This window comes from Athene cunicularia, assembly GCF_003259725.1.
Source record: "Athene cunicularia isolate RWA chromosome 5 unlocalized genomic scaffold, athCun1 chr5_part1, whole genome shotgun sequence".
Classification (NCBI taxonomy): Eukaryota; Metazoa; Chordata; class Aves; order Strigiformes; family Strigidae; genus Athene; species Athene cunicularia.
In genome coordinates, this window is record NW_020799101.1 from 18,044,627 (window position 1) to 18,066,953 (window position 22,327).

The 22,327-nt window shown below is 36.3% G+C and overlaps 1 protein-coding gene across 1 annotated transcript in view; it reads left to right on the top strand.

Moving 5' to 3' along the window:
* Nucleotides 1–6: 6 nt before the first annotated feature.
* PPP4R3A (protein phosphatase 4 regulatory subunit 3A) overlaps nucleotides 7–22,327 on the top strand; it is a 45,173-nt gene continuing 22,852 nt past the window's right edge. Inside the window, exons 1-4 of the mRNA XM_026849530.1 lie at nucleotides 7–638; nucleotides 8,470–8,525; nucleotides 18,312–18,410; nucleotides 20,883–21,500. Coding sequence (XP_026705331.1) covers nucleotides 497–638; nucleotides 8,470–8,525; nucleotides 18,312–18,410; nucleotides 20,883–21,500 — 915 coding nt within the window. The 5' untranslated portion in view covers nucleotides 7–496. The remainder of the gene's footprint in view (nucleotides 639–8,469; nucleotides 8,526–18,311; nucleotides 18,411–20,882; nucleotides 21,501–22,327) is intronic.

Consider the following 22,327-nt stretch of genomic DNA (forward strand, 5'->3'; position numbering starts at 1 on the left):
AGGGCCCCGGCCTCCAGGGTCGCCTGCTCTGGTCACCCCGGGCCGGCTGCTCACTGCCGCCCGTGCCATCTGCTGTCCACCGCTGCTTCCACCCCCGCGGATCCGCTTCTCCTCCAGGATCCCTTCTTCACCGCCTCTCCTGCCTGCCCTTCGCCCTGCAAAGAGCCTTTCGCCTCTCTGCGGCTCTCCCCTGCGTAATCTTACTCGGCTTTTGTGCAGCGCCTGACTGTTCCTGGAGCAGCTCCCCTTTCACATCTTCGCCTCCTTTCTTGTTCCCCCTCTTCCCCGGCGCCCCCCGATCCTCCTTTGCCCTCGATAATGAGGATCCAATTAGAGCACTGAAGAGAAGTAAGAAGAGCTTGGTTGGCGTGCCCGTTTGGGGCTGCTACTTTCTTTCCCGCTCCCCTCCTTTGAGGGGGGCCTAGCCCCCGGTCAGCCTCCTGCTCCTCCAGCAACTGCAAGCCAGAGTGGTGGCTGTGGTGTGGCAGGCGGCAGGATGACTGACACCCGGCGGAGGGTGAAGGTTTACACGCTAAATGAGGATCGCCAGTGGGATGATCGAGGCACAGGGCATGTGTCCTCTTGCTACGTGGAGAGGCTCAAGGGCATGTCCCTGCTAGTCAGGGCAGAGAGTGATGGTAAGTGTGTATGTCTGAAGGTACAATCCTTCCTCATCCTACCTAGAAAAGGAACTGGGCTTAGCTTTGTGTCTGTTGCCTTAATGTTTTGTTGTGTAATTCAAATAAGATTCTAAGAAGCAAGTAGGCACTAACCATAGTTTATTTGTGTTGGGCCAAGTGAAAGAAATGGAAGATAGTCATCAAGTGCAATCATAGCAGCCACTTGATTCGTAGTGAATACGGTGTTGTGTACAAAATATATTCAGGGCTTGTGGTCAATCTGTTGTGGGTTTGGATATCTAGTGATCTATTTTGCTAGATGTCCAGTATACTCCAGTTTCAAAACTGATCATTGGGATATATCCTTCCTTAGATGTTTCTGGAAGTGATCCCGTCGTTAAAGGAGTTGTTCAAAACTTATATCAGGTATTTTAGTATAAACTTTGAAAAGGTCATTGGATGGACAACACCCTTTTTTTCTTTGGTAGCAAGAATTATGCAAGACCTTCTGAAAGCTATCAACAGTTACCAAGGTACGGTTGTTAAGAGTAGTAAAGTCAGTGGACAGAAGAGCATTTTCAGAGATGCTTTTTTTTATGGAATGGTAGTTCTCAGTCCTTCAGCAGTTCTAGATCTTCTTGTAAATAAATTTAAAACGATGCATTATCAACTTCTTCGCATTTTCTGACAACAGATGACAGTAGTATAGCATGAGTGGTAGTATTATCTACCCCTGTGGCTACGTGTTTGGGCTAGTCTTGATTATTGGTTAAGTAAGTTCATGACTGGTATGATCAGAGTAGATTTTAAAATGTATACTTTGCAGTATCTAGCATGTGCCATTTTGCTAGTAAAGCCTGTTAGTGTATGACTTATTTCATTAGATATATAGCTACTGTATCTAATGGCTTGTAGATCTAGTAGCTTGTGACTGTCAAAAGACCTTGTATTTTTTGTAGTTGGCTTTTTCATTGTAGGAATTGAGATGAAAAGCAACTTCATAATCATTAATTCTTACTGTCTGAGAAAGTTCTGAACTGCAGTAATCTCTCTAACAGATATTATAAACTGATGTGGAAGAATCAAACTTGCATCTGAGCAGGATTTTGATAATTGAGCTTGATAAGCATTAATCTCAGGGTTTTGTAGTTTCTTGATTATACTTTTAAAAAGTTAAACTGATACATTTTTATTTATTTTACACTGAAAAAGATGCATTTACAGTTTGGCCAACTTCCCAGTGTAAGAGGGAGGGAGGTAAAAAGGAGGTTATCACTAAATTTTTAGGCTAATCTTTACAGTATATTTTGATGTAGATACAGTCCTTGCTGTCTACATGTCTGAGGTGCTCATGTTTAAAAGCTGTCATGTCTTTCCTATGTTAAACGATTTCCTGATTTTTTTTTTTATTCTTAGAAAAGAAAGCAAAAGAACTGCAGTTCATAACCTGCTTGTGAAGAAATAGCCCATTCAAACTAAAATCCCTTTATTGACTTTCAGTGGGATATGTGTGCTTGCTTAAGACTGATTAGAACCTGAATTGGACCGTTGTTCATTTACAACAAATAAACTGGCAACATCTGGAAGAAGGAAAATACAACTTGGTGTAAATGATCCCCAAACAAAGATGAAGTCATTACTCTGTGTTGCATAGTTAAAATACTCTAATTAAACCAGAACTAGCTTAAATTTACTAATTGCACCTAATATACAGAGGTATATTTAATAGGGTACACACATTAGATGTCTCTCGAACAGCATACATGTACTTGAAGAGTATTGAATAATATACAGCACTTAAGTTCTTAATTTAGTAGGTAGTATCAGTCCTGCGTAAATGTGCACTCTATTAATAGGCTAGTTTTTCTAACTTGCTTGTGTAAACGCCTCATAAAATCTTATTTATATTTTGTTTACTCCCAGTATCAATTGTTTGTGGGCTAATTTTAAGGCAAATGTAGTAATTTTTACATGTGAGCAAATGGTTTGGAAAAAGGTAATGCTAGACTTATGTTTTAGGTATTTTGCAATTTGTGTGCTCCCTTGTGTGCTTTTTTTAACTAAATGAAGTAGTTAACTGATTTTTTTTTTCCTAGTTATCAAAAACATACAGATACTAGAAACCTGACCTATTCACCGTTTGCCTCCATGTTTCCATTGCGTTCATGTATTGTTTGTCAGCTCCTCCTCTTTCCACAATGAAACTTCTTCCTTCCTCCTTTTCTAAACCAGCTTTTCCTAGTGTTTGAGCTGAGATTCATCCTGTGCACGCTGGCATGTTCTTAGTGACTTACTCCAGGAAGCTGAGTGAAAACCTCGGTATCTGCCTGAAGTTAAGGGTTCCGTTTCCTGAGTGGGGGAGGCCGTGGGGGATGTTAGCAGTAGTTCCTGCTGTGCATGGGAAATTCCCACTCCTGTTAAAGGGCCAATTCCGCTGTGCACAGAGCAACAGCAGAGTTACCAGAGGTTCATTTGGCTGATCATGTGGGCTAGCACATAGTTCAGTCTTTTGATTGTGCAGCTGTGACTTGGTGTAGCTCCCTAGCTGATTTACAAGTGCTTGAGATTTTATGGCAGGGTCAGGGTGCTTAGATAAGGGAGCTACAATCAGTATGCCAAGTCCAAAGTAATTTATCGTCTGAGGTGAATAAGAATTAAATTTTTTTATCTGTAAGAGTGGGTTTTATTCTTGGGTTGGTGTGGGTTTTTTTTTAACACCATCTCAAAAGAAAATAATTTAGAGCAAATGAGTGATTTGTGTTGCTATCGAGATGTCTAATGCTCCCAGGGACTGAAGTTTTTTAAAGAGTCCTTGCAGACAATTTGGACTCATCTATTACAGTACAGAAATACCATAAACTGCTTTCAGATCGGATATAATATGCTTTGAAACAGGCAATTGTATTTCCTTTTTTTTTTTTTTACACTTAAACAATGTTTAACGTTTTTACTTAAAACCCTATAGAGTTTCTCTGTGTGATTCCTAGTTGCAGTGTATTCTGCTTGAATTGCAGTAGAGTAATAGTAAACTCTTACAAATGATCACGTTCCATATGAGTTTCTGTGTGTAATAGAAGCCTTTGATTTCTTACCTGTTTCTCACATCATACTTTAGGCTGCTGTGGCCTGCCTCATTTTTAAAATGTCTATGTGCTTCTAGATCTTTATACTGCATGGTTTCAGATTGCTTTTTTTGTTCTGAGCCCACATGACCGAAGTGACCTCTAAAATTAACTTTCCTGTTCAACTAACTTGGGTTAATTTGAAGGCTTAAGCTTTTAATTAAAGCTTACTAGTCCTGTAACTAAACTTTTTGACAAGCTGAAGTGACTCTCCCATTGGAGGCCATATTTGCCAGCTTTCTTTTAGGATCTAATCACTTTTATTCAGAAGTTGTAGTTTGCCACTTCTGAATTCTGTGTTGACTTGCTACAGGGTAGGCATCCACATCCTCACTGTTTCTTTACACTGAGTATCAGTAGCCCCATAATACTGGCAGGAGGCTTAGCCAAAATTTGGCCTAGGTTTGCTTTACCTTGCTCAAACTCAAGGGGTAAATTTTATTTATTTTTAAGAAAGCAACACAAGGTTTTGGGGTCATGTACTTACAGTAAGTTAAAATGTGAAAAAAAAAAGGGTGTGTGTGGATTTTTTGTTTGTTTCTTTTCTGCTAGTTCTCCCCTCTCCCTAACATTTGGGTTTCACCCTTTACAAATGTTTTAGACTGAGGAGTAGGCTCTTGTAATTGCAGAGCACATTTGTGGACCTCAATTTGAGCTGCTTCCTAAGTTTCTGTGGATTGGTTTCTGTGATTCAGTAGCAGCAGAACTGATTGCAGAGCTTAAACCCTGTGTGTGCATCTTGCAAAAAAACAGGTATTGAATTGAAATTTTCATTTAAACATAAACATGTTTATGCTGGTGAGGGGTAATGAGTGACACTGTACCTTTTCTGCTTTTGAGAAAGGATCCACATAACAGTTTGATGGAAGAGGAACAGTATTCCATATCAACAGGTCTCCCTGTATGCATATATGTAGACAAGCGCAGATTTGTTGTTTAAGACTACTGGCTTGGGATATTTGATGTTCTGTAAATATCTTTGAAAGCAGCATTATATGTCTGTAGGTAATCTCTTTTGAGCAAGTCTTTTCCTATACATGCATTTCTTTCACAGCACAGAACAGTGGTATTATACTAACAAAAAAAAAAAAAAGGGCTGTGCTATATTGCATTACAGTGGCAAATAAAATTCTGCAAATCAGTGTTTTATTCTTAATAGGTAGTTTCAGATGTTACTTTCTGGCACCAATGTTTTGCAGTTGCCTTTACAAATTTGTTCAGTTTAGAAAATAACTAGATCTGCATAATTTTGGGGTGTTTATTAAAACCATAGCTTGTATTAAGGTGAGTTTCCAGGTCTTACCTAACTTTGATTAAAGTCATTGGATCAATGATGATGAAATTTTTTTTTGTATTTTGTTTAAGTAGACTGGATAGTCTTAGAATATTCTAGGATAGTACCAAGAGAAAAATATCTACATAGAAAATAATTGCTTATGAAAAATGCAAGAGTAAGCATTTTGAACAGTAGCTAGGAACCGATATTGATAATTGACTTAATGGAGAATAACTTTATTTTCTGTATGTTAATTTTCTGTAACCTTTTTTTTAAAGAATGTATTTATGTTACAGACATATTACTGTTGCCCGTTTCCCTGAAGCAACGAATAGACACCTAAGACTGCTTCGTACTAGGATGGGATAAACTTAGTGTATGAAAACAAACTCATTGAATGAACTAATAGATCAGTCACTTTTTTTTTTTTTTAAATTTTTTTTTTTTTTGAGCTGTTGAACCGGTTTTGGGGAACAAATTGCACACAGGGAGCATCAGATTTTCCAGAAGCATGCATTTGGGGCAGTTACAGGTTATAGAGCACAGTTTATGCTTTGGTATGTTTCTATCTCCAAATCATATTTTTCTGGTTATTGTCCAGAATGGCGAGGAATAAGTTGAATCATGTGGTAATGAGAAGCAAGTCAAGCCTTATAAGGCTTGATTTGTCTTTCCTGCAAGCATCAGGTTTAGTGGGGAAGAAATGCTCTTTTGTGGTAAGTCTAGTAAAGAGGTCATTCTCTAGTGTCTGCTTCTAGCCTGGAAAAAGAAATTTCTTCGTTCTGTTGTCTTCAAGATTATTGTTTTAAAATAGCATTTTGTCAAACATGGCATTCAAGTTACACATATTTGGCTAATTTCAGACTTCCCATGTCTGTAGAGCTGTTTTATGTTTAAAATTAATTGCTTTCAATTCTTATAAGATTCTAAATCACATGCTGCTATTAAATACTTCTAGGCAGTAACTTTCTAGTAGTTATCACAAAAAAAAATTCTAAAACTTCACGTAGTTGAAGCTGAGGCTTTGAAACTGAAAGTAAGATTGAAGTGAAATACTGCCTATAACCATCATAATGGAAAAGGGAATGCTGTTTTTAGGTGTTCACTAGGCAAATTGATAATTCAAAGCTCGAGACCATGGCCTAAGTACCACAGTATATTGGATTCACCAGTAAAGCTCATCTTAGATGTTTTACTTCTTTCTCCTGCTCTGTAGTTTGTGATTTTTATTTTTTCTTTAATTATGCTGTCACACTTAAGCTGCTTTGTTAACAGAGGTTAAAAAGGTTAGAAAGGTTAGAAAACTGGGAAAACTTCTGAAAAAGAACAGGTAGTATATGTGGTTTTAGGGAAAGATTGCTTTTTTGTTGTCTTGTTTTCCCTTGATGGCTGTTTAGTTCAGTTTTGTTATTGTATCTTAGTTTGTAAACAGCTCTTACTGCAAGAGACAGGGCAATAGCTTCTCAAGCCAGCTTCATTAGTGAGGCTGCTTTCTTGTAGAACAGATGACTTAGAAGCAGCCATCACAGGTAAGTTACTTTATTAATTTAAAAAAGTATCTGATTATCATGTACATAATAAGCTAATGAATATAAAAATCCATGGTAAAACTTATAAATTCATGGAGTAATAACCTTTTTTACCCCACCTGGAGTATTGCATCCAGCTCAAGTCCTCAGCACAGGAAAGACATGGACCTGCTGGAACAGATCCAGAGTAGGGTCACAAAAATGATCTGAGGGCTGGAACACCTCTCCTATGAGGACAGGCTGAGACAGTTGGGGATGTTCAGCCTGGAGAAGAGAAGAGAAGGCTCTGGAGACACCTTATTAAGGCCTTTCAGTACTTAAAGGGGGCTTACAAGAAAGATGGAGGCAAACCTTTTAGTAGAGCTTGTTGCAATAGGACAAGGATAGATTTGGACTAGAAATAAGGAAGAAATTTTTTGCAATGGGGGTGGTTAAATGCTGGAACAGGTTGCCCAGAGAGGTTGTGGATCCCCCCTCCCTGGAAGTCTTCAAGGTCAGGTTGGATGGGGCTCTGAGCAACCTGATCTAGTTGAAGATGTCCCTGCTCATTGCAGGGTGGTTGGACTAGATGACCTTTAAAGGTCCTTTCCAACCCAACCTATTCTGTGATCTTTGATAGTTAGTATCTATTCTTTAGGAAAAGAGTGTGGGTTTTTTTGTAAATGTAACCTATGAGATTGAGGGTAATGATACTTAGTAAACAAACATTGGTTTGGGATATTTTTTGTTGTGGATTTTATAATTGGTATAAATTAGCAGAGAAAACTACCAAGTCATTGTTGATTCTACTGTGAGATTTGGAAGTACAATTTTCAGTTCTGAGTATGTTTTTCAAATCCAAGTAGTGTGTTTTCTTCTCTTCAGGTAGTCAAGCTCCCATATTTGAGGTAGTTGAAACATTTTAATTTTTCATTAGTGCAGATTTTGTGAGGATATTTGGCACGTATTCTAGCAATACAAGACTGCCTTGGAACTGTAGCTATGAAACTGAGAAGTTGAGACTTAGAGAAAGTTTGGACTTTCCTTAAAGAATAAATTCAAACAGGTAAATGAATGGAGAAGTGCCTCTTTAAAGGGATGCTTATAGCCTTATGTGTTAATTACAGGACTGACTATGCAAGACTGACTATGCTAGTTAATTTATTGTTGGTACTTTGTGTATATTGAGTGAAGCTCTGCAGATAAGTAAATTCAAGTCATGGTTGTACAGAGTTCCTCATGCATTGGCATTTGTGCAGCTGAGCAGCAAGGTAGTTGAGGGAAGTGATTGGATCAAAAATAAAGGCATTTTAGGGGTTGTTTTCACCTTGATCAACCCACCAAGCCACTTAAATGTGACCTGTATTAACACTAGCACTTATGCAGAAGGCAGGGCAAGAAAACACAGAAATGAGAATAGAATTGCTGTTCTATGTCTTAAATCAGTATAAGCTGCTGTGAAAACATTGTTCCTAAATTTATCGTGTCTGAAGTTCTATGATATTGGCAGTCATAATGGTTGCTACTCTAAGCATTAGTTTCTAGATAGGCTTTCCAGCAAACAACTTGTAAGAATGAGTACCACATGATTAGCAAATCTTATACGAAACTGTAGATGATCTATGGAATGCAGTTGTGATGCTTTCTGTGTACTGATTTTTTACAGACTTTATCATCTCTAAAAAAATCTATGTGGAAAAGTCATTACTAAGAATAAGAAAGGTTAAAAATCCAGACCTTCAAACACTCTTGAATGTTCTGTACTATGTGGACAGTATCTTTGAGGGGAAAAATGAAATATAAAGCTGTAGAATAGGGGTGTAACAGGCTTATTGTTGTGAGGAAAGTTGTTTAATACCTACTTGAGGAAAGAGTGATCAGAAAACTATATTGAAATTGAAATTTCAGTACATGTGAAAATAAGTGGAACTTTTTTTTTCTAGGCTCTCTTCTTTTGGAGTCCAAAATTAACCCGAACACTGCGTACCAGAAGCAACAGGTAAACATACTTTTTTCCTCACATTTGAAGGAAGGTTCTTTAACTTCAATAATGCAGTCTGTTGTTTTTTTTTTTTTTGCCTCCATTGCAAATTATGTTGTATGTTCTTGTACCAAAAATTGGAGGCAAAGTACTTCTTGACATTTTTGCATTTCAGGATATGTGTTTTATTTCTGTGCATTTTTTGTGAAGTTATCTATATAACTTGAACTCTGTTTTACACCAAAAAAAAAATGCTTTGGGAGTGACAGGCAAAGCAGCATAGTTGTGAAAATCACAAAGTAGCTGAGGTTTCTAAGGATTATAGTATCTGGAACTTAATATCATCTGGCTTTTTTCTTATATTTCAGATACTACAGCTTTCAGTGTATTTCATTTAAGAGAAGACTAGAAGGCTTTAAAGCTATTTGCATGTTTACTGTTGTTTGGCTTTTACTTGGAAGATGGATATGAGTTACTACTGCTTCAAAGCATTCTGTATACATAAAAGCAGCTTCTCGCCTCTAGTTTGCATCTTACTTCAGTTATTTAAGCCATACATTGTGAGCCCCTAAAGAATGCTACTGAGATGGGTGAGAAGTGAACTGTAGGTTTTGTGCTTTGTTTGCTGTTCTTATCTCATGGATGCTGAGAATTACCCTTAGAGGTTAAGAAATGCTGAGCCAGATTATATTTTGTTGCCTGTCTGGTCAGCTCAGACTTGCTAAAATCCTGTCAAGTACAGTTAATGTATTAAAACACTCTTCAGCCTTCAGCTTTAATAGTTTGTTATAGGCGTAGACATACTGTAGGTTTGCTCACAGGCAGTCCCAGTGGTTGTGCAGCTGCAGCAATGTGTAGGATTGTATGTTGAACTGAATGGGGAGAACCAATCTGGGTTAAAAGTGTCCTTGCTTGGAAAATTTAACCTGTGTCTGCCCCTTGATATAATTCATCATGCACCAACATATAAACAGTCAGCGCTGAAAAACGGGTAAGGCTAATGTGGGGTGGAGAATCAATTGCAGGGAGTATGAAGAGACAAGACCAGCAAAAATGCTAAACAAACTAACTCTTAGTTGAAATCCTGACTTGCTTGAGGTCATGGTTCTGTGATATAGTAACTGAAGCTTTAGGAATCCTAAAATGACACTGAATATCTCACAGCTCTATGGCATAAAGTGCTGATCTAGTGTAAACTTGATTTGCTGGTTCAAATCTGTTTAAAGAGCATTGAGGGGTGAGCTTTGTATCAGTAGGCTTCATGCCAGATCAGACATGAACCCTACTTAAAGTAGGCTTAAAATTGTAAGATCGGTACAAACCACCACACATACCTGTCAGTGCAACAGCATTTCATATCTGTGCTCACTGCTACTCTGGGTCAGACATGTATTGTCAATACTGGTGATTGTGAAAACGTGGTTAGACAAATAAAAATATTAAACGTGGATCTGACCTGTTAGAACAGCACTGTGTTTTCTGTGCTGGAGAAGGAAAAGTGCTGTTCTTAAAGCTTTCAAATGCTGTGTAGACAGAAATTTTGTATTTGCAGCTGGATTGTTCATATTATTTAAGCAAAGCAGTCTCTAATACAGGTTGAATGTAAGGCTTCACTCTGAGCCATAGAAATACCACATCTTTCTTGGTGTGTCCTACTTTAATTAATCCTACTTTATAGCACGTTACCTTTCAGGTGAGGCCTACTTATCCTTTCCTTTAGTGAAAGTTCAGAGTTTAAACCTGGTTCTATATGAACTAAGCTTGGAGTTTAGCAGCTGGAAGGAAGAGTTTCTTCTTTCCAGTCTGCTTATAGAACTATGAACTGCCTAAACTCACTAAATCACAAGAAAATCAACTTGGCACTCCAAATCCCTCTGCAAAAACTGGTAACTCTACATCAGCAGAAGTTTCAAGTCACCTCACACAAGATTCATTTGTGGAACTGTGTGATAGAAGACTGAGTGTGATCTTCCCTTTTTGGCTGCAGAATGCCACTTAGGTTGCCTCAGCTACTAGTGAAATTGCAGCCTGAGATAGAAGACCTATGTTTGAGTTTGCCTGCCATTGTCAGTTGTTACTTGCAATTTCAAGAAAAATCTAGAAACCTAAGACTTAACTTCAAAGTAAATTTCCAGTGTTACGGTCTTAAAAGCCTTTTTGTCTCAATCTTGTTGTGAGGGTGAACCTCTGTTCCCTTTTAAAGGGGTACATAGTAAAAACAGCTCTGATGTATGACTGTGACATGTGACTTGTGGGCAGTTTAGATACCTGTGGAATAAGTGGATGAGTTCTGACTTTTGTCTAGGCTGCCATGAAGTTTGTAAGAAGAAACAATCTTTTATGGGACCAGCTACTGTAATTTATAGTTGGAAGGAAGGAGAAATGTGTGGCAGTTAAGCTCTTGGGGGGAACGCTATGCCAGTTGCTTCGGGTTCTTCAACAAGCCTATAGATACTTTTGTGATAAACAGGTAAGTTTTTTTCCACTGGTGAAAGAATGTTTTACCTATGCTGCACTATTAGTGCCAGTGAGAAACAGATTGGGTCAGATATTGTTGATACCACAAATTATGCAATCTCAGCATATACATGTGTATATTTTAATGATGACTGTCACAGTTTAAATCATTATTTGGCAAAATAATAGTGGGAAGACCTGAGTACAAGTCTGCCATATAGCCTCTGTTTTCTTGGCATGTAAAACATCCATGGAAACAAGAAACCAAAACCAGACCAACAAAAAACCCCAACAAAAGCCATACCTTGTGAACCTGAGTTTCAAGTAAAACTTGGTCAAATTGTCGGGTTTAGATTTGTTGGAGCTTAGGACTGAAAGAAATGACCACCCTTCATTATGAATTAATCAGGTCTCTGTGTTCACATAAATGTTGATCCATTTGGTGGTAGATAGTAAATGTCTGCTTTTCCCTTTGGAGAAGAATACCTAGCAGATCTCGAGACCTGCTTGGGGACCCATTTTTCATATGTCAACACGGTCCTGAGGTACTGCAGTTTGCACAGTCTAGTCCCTGCTCTTCCCAGACTTACGTGCCATCTAGAGGTTTGGAATAATTCCTTAAAGCATGAAACACATAGACAGTTTTCTAACTACCTTTTTACTAGTCAGATAAGTTAGATTAGTCTTTATGTCACAATGAAGAGTCATTTTTTGCTGAGTGTTCAAAAAGAAAGATAGGTCTGTGTATCTGATTCTGTAACATACAGTTGCTGCCAGTGGAAGTTTTTGGATGCTCTGAATTATGTACATCCTGGCAAACTCATCATTACTTCTACTAGATCTAGTAGAAGGGAATCTGTATGAGGAAAACAAGCTAGAAAGAAAACAACTTGAGATACTAATGTCCAGTGGCTCCGAAAAGGGACTAATACTTCTTATGTTAAGGTACAGTTTATAAGCAGAAGATTTTTTTTCTGAAAAAAGCAAAATGCATATCAGTACAGCCACTTGGCCTCCTGGCATGTATTATTGTTTAGGGCTTTATGTTAACTTTTATTGGTACTCTTATTTTAAAACATTACAGTAATGGTCCTAAAACTTTGGTGTGACATATACTGGATTTAATTATGGATAAGTAGCGCAGTTTAAAAGCAAATTTTGTTTAGTAAGTGGAATTTAATTGTACTATGAGTTGCTGGACCACAGATAAATACCTAGTTTTCTCTTCTGTAGTTTGTAGTAAAGATAGAAGATATTTTGATTTTAATGTCCTGGTGAAGTTGGTTTACATGCTTCAATCCATGCTCTGGTTTTTCATGTTGATTTTAAAGGCATTAAAATGACACAATTCCAGAATGCTAGTGGTAGAGGTGCTGTTCTTAAACAAGTGACCCTTATTCAGAAAATGGATAGTTGCCCTAGTATTTTAGGACAACACACCTCTTCCTATGCAACCTTAAAGGAGAAATAAACTATACATAGCATTTATCTAGGGAGAAAGATGATATGGGTATGGACTGGGCTATATACTCTTAATATACTTTGGCACTGCTTTATCAGTTGAACAGTGAAGACCTACATCCCCAGTTTCATTTTAGATTCATCCATGTACATCCTCTAACCCAGTGATGAAGTATGTATTGCATTCTTTTTTGACTGAAACAAGGAAGACTTTTACGGCTTCCAGCTACAAAGTCTTGCCTCTGCACTAGAAATTTCAATGTCTTGTGTCCTCTGTTTTTGCAGTCTCTTTTTCAGTTCCTCACAAGAATACAAAGCTTAAAGTCACCCAGAGTACCATCTACTAGCTATGTAGCTTGAAGGTGACTATCCTTGAATGATGGTGAACAGACTTACTAATAATAAAGCTAAGTTTTGAAAAGATTCAAAAAGACTCCGGCAGATGCTCAAAGATGATGAACTTCCTAACCTTGCTGTCAGGACAAGCAAGCCAACAGTGAAACTATTTTAATAAAATCTGTGCCTACTGTAGCTAAGACAGTAAGGAAGAGTGGTTTTGTGGGTGAGGGGAGAAATGAGGGGAGTGACTACTCTTGCTTTTTTGGGGTGGATTGGTTCTCTGTTTTAAATGATCACATGTTCCTTTATCTTCACACACGTTTTTCTGTTAAGTCTAATTTTTCTCCTGTTTTATGGTGTGGTCACTAGGCCAGTGAGTCAAGGTTCTGTTACAGAACTAATAAACTGATTTTATTTCATGTGATTCATGGGAATGCAGCTATGAAATCGCTAACTGAAAAGTCTTGTATGATAGTTGAGCTTTCATAGAAGGTAATAGAATATGTTCTGCCAAAAGACTGAGTATGCCTTTGATTAGTTATTCCAGTTTTGGGATAACTTGTTAGCACATCCAGATGTCCAGGTTCTAGGTGAACAAATGCAAAAAACAAATACAGGATTGAAATGATACTACATTACTGGGGTGGGGTATTTCTAGCCTGAAGATTCTGCTACGACCTACCATATAACTATATATATTTGACTTAAAAAACCTGGCTAGTGTGGTAGTTTATTTCGTAAGCAGAAAGTTGCCTATGAAACTGTACTTGCTAGCAAGATGCTGAAAGGTGACTTGGCATGTCCAGGGAGGTGTCTGTAACTGTAAACAATGTAAGGGCTTAGATAAGGAAGACTAGCAATCAGGTGCTCCAAAACAGGGAGAAACAACCTTCCTGTGTTGAACTTCCCTTGAGGACCAGGAAAGTGTCATAGGCCTAAATCGTTTGAGGACTAACAGGGAGAGATTAGTTTGCTTTTTAAGACAGAAAGCAAGAATTTATGAAAGACCTATCTAAATTGTGGGATTACTACTTCTTGAGAGTAGCCTGAATCTTATAGGGATGCCAAAAGAGTATTTTGGAGCTGCAGAGAAGACGACTATTCTCCCTGGATGTGAACACCAGTGAGAGACAACTGTCAAACAGTAACAGTTTCTTGATTTTATCACATTAGGAAAGAAATCTTAAATAAATCTTACAGCAGAATCAAATCCCGAGTACTAGTTTCTGTGAAATTCGTCATTATGAAATTCCAGGGCTTGCTTTGGAGACTGTATGACTGCTGTACAACACACCTGCTTATCAGCTTGCTAATAGTTAAATAAAACTGATTTAATGTCTAATAAAAGTGTGACTTCTGGTGAATGTTATGGTGAGAACTTGAGACTGATAGTGTGTATTCAACAACTTTTCTATTAAGGAAAGTAAGCCTTTTGGAAATAATTTCAAAAACCAAGTAGAAATCCTATGGTACATATTAAGCCCTGTCCATCTAAGTATAGTTGCCACTGCTTCCTGACTTAAAACTATTGCAGTGGTATTTTTGAAGGTTAGCTTCTTAGGGATGAAGCCTCAAATAAAGCTGTAGCACACAACAATGCTTCCTTAAAAACATCTAACTAAACCAGAACTTGCTCCATGTGGATTTGATGCAGCCAACAATGAAACAAGCAGTAGAGAAATCCCTGATTGTATGCCGAGGTTTTGCCTCAGGGTGTAATATTATAAGGATAAGAATTCAAGAAGTTAACTTCCATTGGTAGAAATTATAAATACCTTTTTATGGGAACGTTGAATATATAGTTATTCTAAAAAGAGGCATGCTTAGAATTTTTGCTTAAAATTAAGGATTCCTGGTTATATCTGAGCAGTCATAATGACCAATAATACGAAAGAAGACAAGTTTATATAAACAGTCCTATGAAGACAGCAATTTTGCATGGGCTAAGGTAGTGATGACACATCCAACTGGCACTATTGTCAAAATATTTTTTTGCAAAGCAGCAAATGATTTTCAAACTCAGAATAAGATTAACTCTACGGAAGTAGTTTCCTGATTATCAACCTATTTAAAAAAGATCTTGCCAAGAATTAATGCATCTTGTAAAATGTGATGGGCTAGAATGCTTGGATTCTTGCAGAGTACTTGGTAGAAAAGCCTTTAGTGATAAAGCATATGTCCATGTTTGTGACTTAGTTCACACAATGTAGCTATGATTTAATGCTGCAGTTTCACAATTTAATTGTGTTTAACAAGCTAGGTAAGAACAATTTTAGATTTTTGTTTTAGTCATCCCATCCAGTTCCTTGTCTAGAGGCTAACACTTTCTGTGTAATGAGGGAAAAAAAAAAGGTTTTATCAAACTGAGCCAGAACTGCTTTTATGAATTGTGTAAGACTGGAGATTTTACGATCATAGAGGGGTAATATGCAAGACTCATGTCCTTACCTCAAATCAATAGCTACTATTACTATGCATATTTATTCACACTCCTGCTTTCTCTTGAAATGGAGGAGATAGTCTTAAGAAATTTCAGTTGCTTTTTGGAATTGCAAGAAGAATGTTTGTCATTTGGAAGCAACAGATAGTCTTATTCTATAGCTGAGAGGTCCAGAGTAGTTAGTAGATTCAAATTACACTTGAAGGGATTTCAGATCAAACATATAGAAAGATACCTTTAAATAAAAGAAGCAGAAACTAAACTTTTATTTATGTTTTTTTATCTTTAACTCCTTCTAGAATTTCCTTCAGTCATTTCTCCCTACCTGTGTAAGTCTTGTACTGCTGCTTTTTTGATAATTATAAATTTTGTAGGATTAAGAAAATGAAATGACACTAATAACTGTCGGTGTTTAACAGTCATTTCAAACTTTGACCAAACTGTGTATTATGCAACAGAGTGAAATGCTTTTCTCACTTTGTTTCATGTTATTTTTTTAAAAGCCTGTTGAGGCAAGAAAGGACTTACAAATACTCTCTTACTAAAGATTCGATGAGTAGCAGTTGATAGATTTCTGTTGACGCACTGATCTACAATGTGAAATCCTTGAATGATAAGAGAATAGATAACTAATAATTTGAAATGGTTATTATTGGTAACTGGAAAATATTTTTATAATACTAATAAACCAAACTTGGCGATTATTGTTCTGCTGCTCAAGTAATTTTTCCGCAGTTTTTTGTTTTTCCTTCCAAAGAAGAAACAATTTTAAAAAATAATCAGAATGTGTAGAAATGAAAAAATACTGTCTGAACTTCCATGTATGATAGTATATTATCTGGTTTAACAAGAACAATTGATATACTATGGCCAAATACACTTCTGTACACCTGTGACTTTAGTTTTCAAAAGCAGCTTTACCTTTGTGTTTTCCCTTTCATTTTTCTCTGCCTGCATTCCTCTGTCCATGGCTCCTCTCCCCTGAGGAAAAAGACAGACAGACCTGTCTTGGGCCAGTGCTGGATTTTATTCAGAGACTTAGAGCTTTGTTTTATTCAATTTATTGCAGTTAATAACACTATCCTTATTTCTGTTCTTTTAGTCATTTCCCTGTTTTAGTTATATTATTTATAGAGAAGAAAATATATTTTGGTGGTCTTTTGGAAATGGCTTGCTTAGAAATCCAACTATTTTCATATAAATAGAAATGTAGTTAGATAGGAACATTGCAAATTCTGCTAGGGTCTACTTAATATATAGTGTTAGGTTGTTTTTTTTTTAATTAAATAAGCTCTACTTAGTGGGAAGCTGATGTGACAGTGGTCTTGAAAATTACTGCAGTATAAATACTTACTGCAGAGATTAATGTATTAGATTTTGAACCTAATACATACAATTAATACTGCAGTAAGGTACATACTGTTTTTAAAAGATGGTTAAAAAAAAATCTTTTGGACCTTTCCATTCTAAGTTTTTGTAAACTGTTACTTTTCTTATTCTATAGGAGTCAGCAGTACTAAGTGCTGTCAATCTGTTATTACCAGAGTATTTGCACCATGACTTGTCTGGCAGAGAATAAACCATTAATTGTGATTTTCTTCTTCCTTTTGTATTTTGGAGGTGGTCTTCCTAAATCCCTTTCTTCTGTGTACCACCTCTTCCTCAACCCTTTGGAAAAGGTAAACTATTTGCCATTTGCAAGGTAAAGCTGGTAGTGCCTCTGAAGCAGTATATCTGCTCTGGTAATGGCAAATTGATTATATTGTATTGCTTGACTGAATCCTAATGGAGCTAGCTGATCGTGCTATTTAGACTATAGTTTAGTTTAAGGAGTTTTCTAGTAAGTGCATATGGAAATCTAAATGTACAGTTCCTCTTTATCCTCAGTGTTAATTTTAATATTTGAAATAAATTAAGCCTAATTAATAAACTGTCTTAAACTTTATAGCTTTCTGGCAACTTACAATGCTTTTGCAAATATTTAAAATTAATTTCTTTAGGAATAATCACTGTAAGCAAAATCTATCCTTAATGAAACAAAAATATTTTATGGTTCTCACTGAAACAGAAGACTTCTTCTGTCTCTTGTCCTAGTGAGTAAATGCATGTTTTGGCACTTAGTTGAAATAATGCGGTTTCATGGGGCTGTATGTATTTAATGTGCCTATATTTCAGCTAGCTGTTACAGGAAGACAAAATACTTTAAAAATAAAACTTGATCCAATATGTAAATAATGCAGATTATATTTTCTTCTCTTGTGTTTTATTATTCTAAAAGTTATTTAGCAGACTGTAAACTACTGCATCAAATATCTTCTCAGTGTGACATATTGCTGTTTTGCAGCATCAGCTTCCACTTCCATATATTGTTTTTCCATGCAATATGAGGGCTCTGATAAACTCTTGAACTATAGATGAGAGCTTAAGTGTCTGGGTAGTAAACACAGCTAAATGCGGTTTCATCTAACTTCTAGAAATCTGGGGCAAAACATCTTTTCAGAATTATAGTTTGGAATGAGTAAAAATGGTGTGTTGTGGTTCAGTGTAATAGGTATGCATACTCTTGGGCAGTTAACTCTGTGTATTCAAGTTTGTTCTTGTTTGTAGGCATCTTGGGGCTGCTTTTTAAGCAGCTGTTCTGTGCATTGGTACAGTGTCTTCTGGAGCCTGTAAAAAATGAAGAAAAGATTGTAGCTTTGATCCTACAAAAGATGTTCAGTTTTATGTAGCCCAATTGATACATTTTTAAAAAAAAAAAACAACCACAAAACCTGTTACTTCTGTTACCATATTTTAGCAGAGGATGCATTGAGGAAGAAGTGCATATTCTAGATCAAACTTTTTGAGACTTAGAATATGATCGTGTGAATTAAGAACAAAAACTTTCAATATCTTTCTGGAACTTCCTTATTATGATTTATGGAGAAATGTTTTTAATCCTAGGAATCTCAGAATAAAAAGAACGATGTTTACGTTTGTATTGTATTACTGTCCTGTCATTATTATGTGTCAAGCTGGTTTTATTTTAAAATTTTACTCTTTAAACACTATTCAGGTTTGTAAAATCTGAAATACATTGCCTGAAAATACTCTTCCTCTCTTTAAAGGATACCTTGATTGTGTGGTCTGAAGCTGAAAATTATGATTTGGCACTTAGCTTTCAAGAAAAAGCAGGATGTGATGAAATATGGGAAAAAATATGTCAGGTAAGTTTAATAAATGTAAGATTGAGACAAACTAAATCATGTTAATGTTTGTGTTCAAAATTTTTAGGTTGTTCTAAGGGGTGGATCTGAACAGAGTACATAGAAAGTAAAAACTTACCATCTTAGCAACCTCCCCCAAATGTTGCATGTTTGAGTTTGAAAACTTTTTCCTTCCTCCAGAAATTTGTTATGAACTTAAACTATGTTTGGGTTTTGGGTTTTTTTTTTAGAGCATTTTCAGGTCTTCTTGCTTAACATAACTTTTTAGATCTCTTATCACCCAAGGAAGTTTAGCTCAAAACAAGTGCTTAAAAAGTTTCGTAACAATTAATTTCATAATTAACTTTTTCCAGGTCAACCAGAAGGGGAAAGGTTACCTGCCCAAAGTTTTATTGTAGAGAGAAGAATGTGTGTGAGCTCTTAGTGAATTCTATAATGTATTTCTCATGGATTCAACTATTGCTTATTCCCACTTCTCTTTCTCCATTTCTCATTCTTTCTCTTATCTCATTCTTCTGTTTCTGGTGAGGGGATTATTGAATTTCTCAACAGAGCATTTTTCTGTGTAAATATGACAGTATGCTTCTATAGGGTCAGGGTATGAAAGATCGATCTGATAGTTGAAGTAGGAGATAACTCTATCCCTGTATTACCACCTCAAAGCTACTATTCCTACAGTTTAAAGAAATCAGACAATTTATATGTAGAATCTACATATTTGAGTATGTGTTAACTCATGTTTTACCACTACAACCAGATGACTACAAAGTTACTGAATCCGTGCTGTTTCTGTATAACATTTGGTCAGGTATTAACTATAGACCAACACCTCCTAAAAGAGTTTTGTCAATATATTCACTGATGTTAGTTCAGTGTGTCAGTTCTTGTTAGTTTTTTTTCTTCCATTCCAACCATTACAGCTTTTCTTAATTTCTGTGCTATGTTAGGTGGGATTTTTCTAAATTTGCTTCATTCTCTATGCACACTCTCTTTCTCTTCTTAAGAAACATCTGGCTCTCTCCACTCTCTTTGGACTTTGTTCTCACTGATTTCAGAAATAAAGCAAAAGAAATCTGTTTTCATAATTGCATGTGTATAGATCATTGCTTTTTAAAGGAATGGATCTTTTCAACAGTTTACCACTTACATAAATGAATACAAAAACTTATGTAAATAAGTACAGAAACATTTCCAGGAACCTTAGCAGTCAAAGGACCAAAAGTTGGGGACAGAAACAGAATGGGGGAAAAGGGAAATTGTGTTCTTGGGAAACACCCAGATAAGAAGCCCAGCTTCCTCAGCCTCATGTAAAGATCTAATATTTTTGTAAGAAACCAGTGTCTTTACATCCTGTTTTGAGGCCATGCTATTGTATTTTTGTCTAGTGTACTTTAAAGATCTTAGGCTTCCTCAGTCATTAAAGCTTCTTCTAAAAGGAAAACTTTGAGACCACTTATACTGGAACTGCTTGCTGATGTATAAGCAGAAGAGTATGTGGGTTTTAACAGCATTCTGGATTTTAATCTAAGTATAAGCTTGCTGTTACCCATGAAAAATTATTTCTCACAATTTTTTTTTGCTGATTTTCAAGATTAAAAAGAACAGTACCTTCTACCATTCTGCATAGCAGTGGTTTTCAGAATTTGACACATCAGACTCCAAGCAGATACTACAGTTAAGATGTCATTAAAGCTGAAACACTTTGGTGTCCAAGCATCTGTCTCTCTTTTTTTTTTTTTTTCCCACTAATTCGTACTTTCTGCAGTTTCCTCATCATATCTCTGGAAAGATCTTTGCAGATCCTGTGCCTTATTTTCCTGACAGCTCTAGATTTCCACTACGCTTTTGTTAGTGTTTGTTTGGGGTTTTGTCTTCTTAAGAGGGGATTCTGTGCCACTGTTTAGTATTTAGAAAGCGCATAGTAACAGATTTTGACTTGCAGCTCTCTAACCGAACACAACAATTAAATTAAGGAGACTGGCCTCTCTCCTCTGAGGTAGCAGAAGCTTTAAAAAGCATCAAGAGCAGCTAAATAGCATATAGAGAAATGTTTAAAGCTGTCACTGCAATAATGTAATACTGGTTTGCATTTGAAAATCTGTCTGCAGATAATAAAGACTGGAAACAGATAGCTTCGTTCAATAGTCTATTAAAAAGTTGTTGTCCCTACTAGTAATTATGAATTGGTTTTGTGTGTTTGAAGTACTGGGAAAATGTAGCTTTTTTTTCTTTATTCTTCCTTCTTTTTGTTGAAAATAAGTATCTAATGTAGGAATAATTTTGTAAAGACTTCTGTTAGAAGAAATCTTTTCATTATCTCTTATTTGCCAAACCAGCTGTACTCATGTCTTAACATTTGCACTTCTGTTTTGCCTATACAAAGAAAAAGTGTGTGACATTAGAAATGGTATTTTTAAAAAAGCTTCAAGTAGCAGTAAACATTAAGCTCTACTTTTTTAACACATTTTGTAGGTTCAAGGCAAAGACCCTTCTGTCGATATTACTCAGGACCTTGTTGATGAATCTGAGGAAGAACGTTTTGATGATATGTCATCACCAGGTCTAGAATTGCCGTCTTGTGAATTAAGTCGACTAGAAGAAATTGCAGAACTTGTGGCATCTTCACTGCCTTCACCATTACGCCGTGAAAAACTCGCACTAGCACTGGAAAATGAGGGCTATATTAAGAAGCTCTTAGAAATTTTTCATGTGTGCGAAGACTTGGAGAACATTGAAGGACTACACCACTTATATGAAATTATCAAGGGAATTTTCCTTTTGAACAGAACTGCACTTTTTGAAGTTATGTTTTCCGAGGAATGTATAATGGACGTAATTGGATGCCTAGAATATGATCCATCTTTATCACAGTCACGGAAACACAGGGAATTTCTGACTAAAACAGCAAAATTTAAAGAGGTGATTCCTATATCTGATCCAGAGCTGAAGCAAAAAATACATCAGACATACAGAGTACAGTATATTCAAGATATGGTCCTACCCACTCCCTCAGTTTTTGAGGAAAATATGCTATCAACACTTCATTCTTTCATCTTTTTTAATAAAGTGGAAATAGTTGGTATGTTACAGGTAAGTTTCAGAATTTCAGTCTCTTTATTTGCACTTGAGCAGAGAAAGTTGGATAATTTTTCTTGAAAAAATTGAAGTGCTTCGATGGAACCCTCACTTCTGTCATTCTGAAAGCTGTTTTGAAGTATGACATAAAAGGCATGGATTTGCAGTACTGAGCTGTTAAATATTTGTTCTTAAATTTCATATTTTGGACTGGATTCTCTGTAATGTATTTAAATGGAGCAAGCACATGTAGAATCCTGAATGAGGTTGTTTGGAATTAATAGTACTGTTTGCATTTTGAAGGGTTGATTTTGTTAGGGATTTTTTTCTGTATTTTGGGACTTTATAGGTACTACAGTTAATGATAATTCTTGTCATGTTACCATGATCAGAAAAAAAAAAATTGCATCACCTAAATTTCAAAAATATAATCTCTTGCCAGTATATAACTGTTTCTAGTTTTGAAGTAAATTAAATTAGTTGTTTGGAAAGTACAGGTTCAGAACATAACATTGCCTTAGGTGCTTGAATGTTTTCTTAGTTTGTCTTATAAGTCCCTAAATAATACTGCTTGGAATTACCAGATTTTCATGATGTATGTCTTACTGCAAATGTAAAGAGGTTCTATGATGCTTTAGATATTTTACCTAGATGTCTTAAGTGTTCTGCACCAACCCATGAACTTCCTGAACTATGTAGAAGCAGGTGGCACATCTCTGTAATGGGAGATTCCCAAAGCTTTCAACTAACTCAGCCAAGTGTTACAGCATATGTATTTTGGTTTGTAGAAGTTAATTATCATTACTTTCATTCTCCTAACACTTAAGTGAATAGCCAATAAC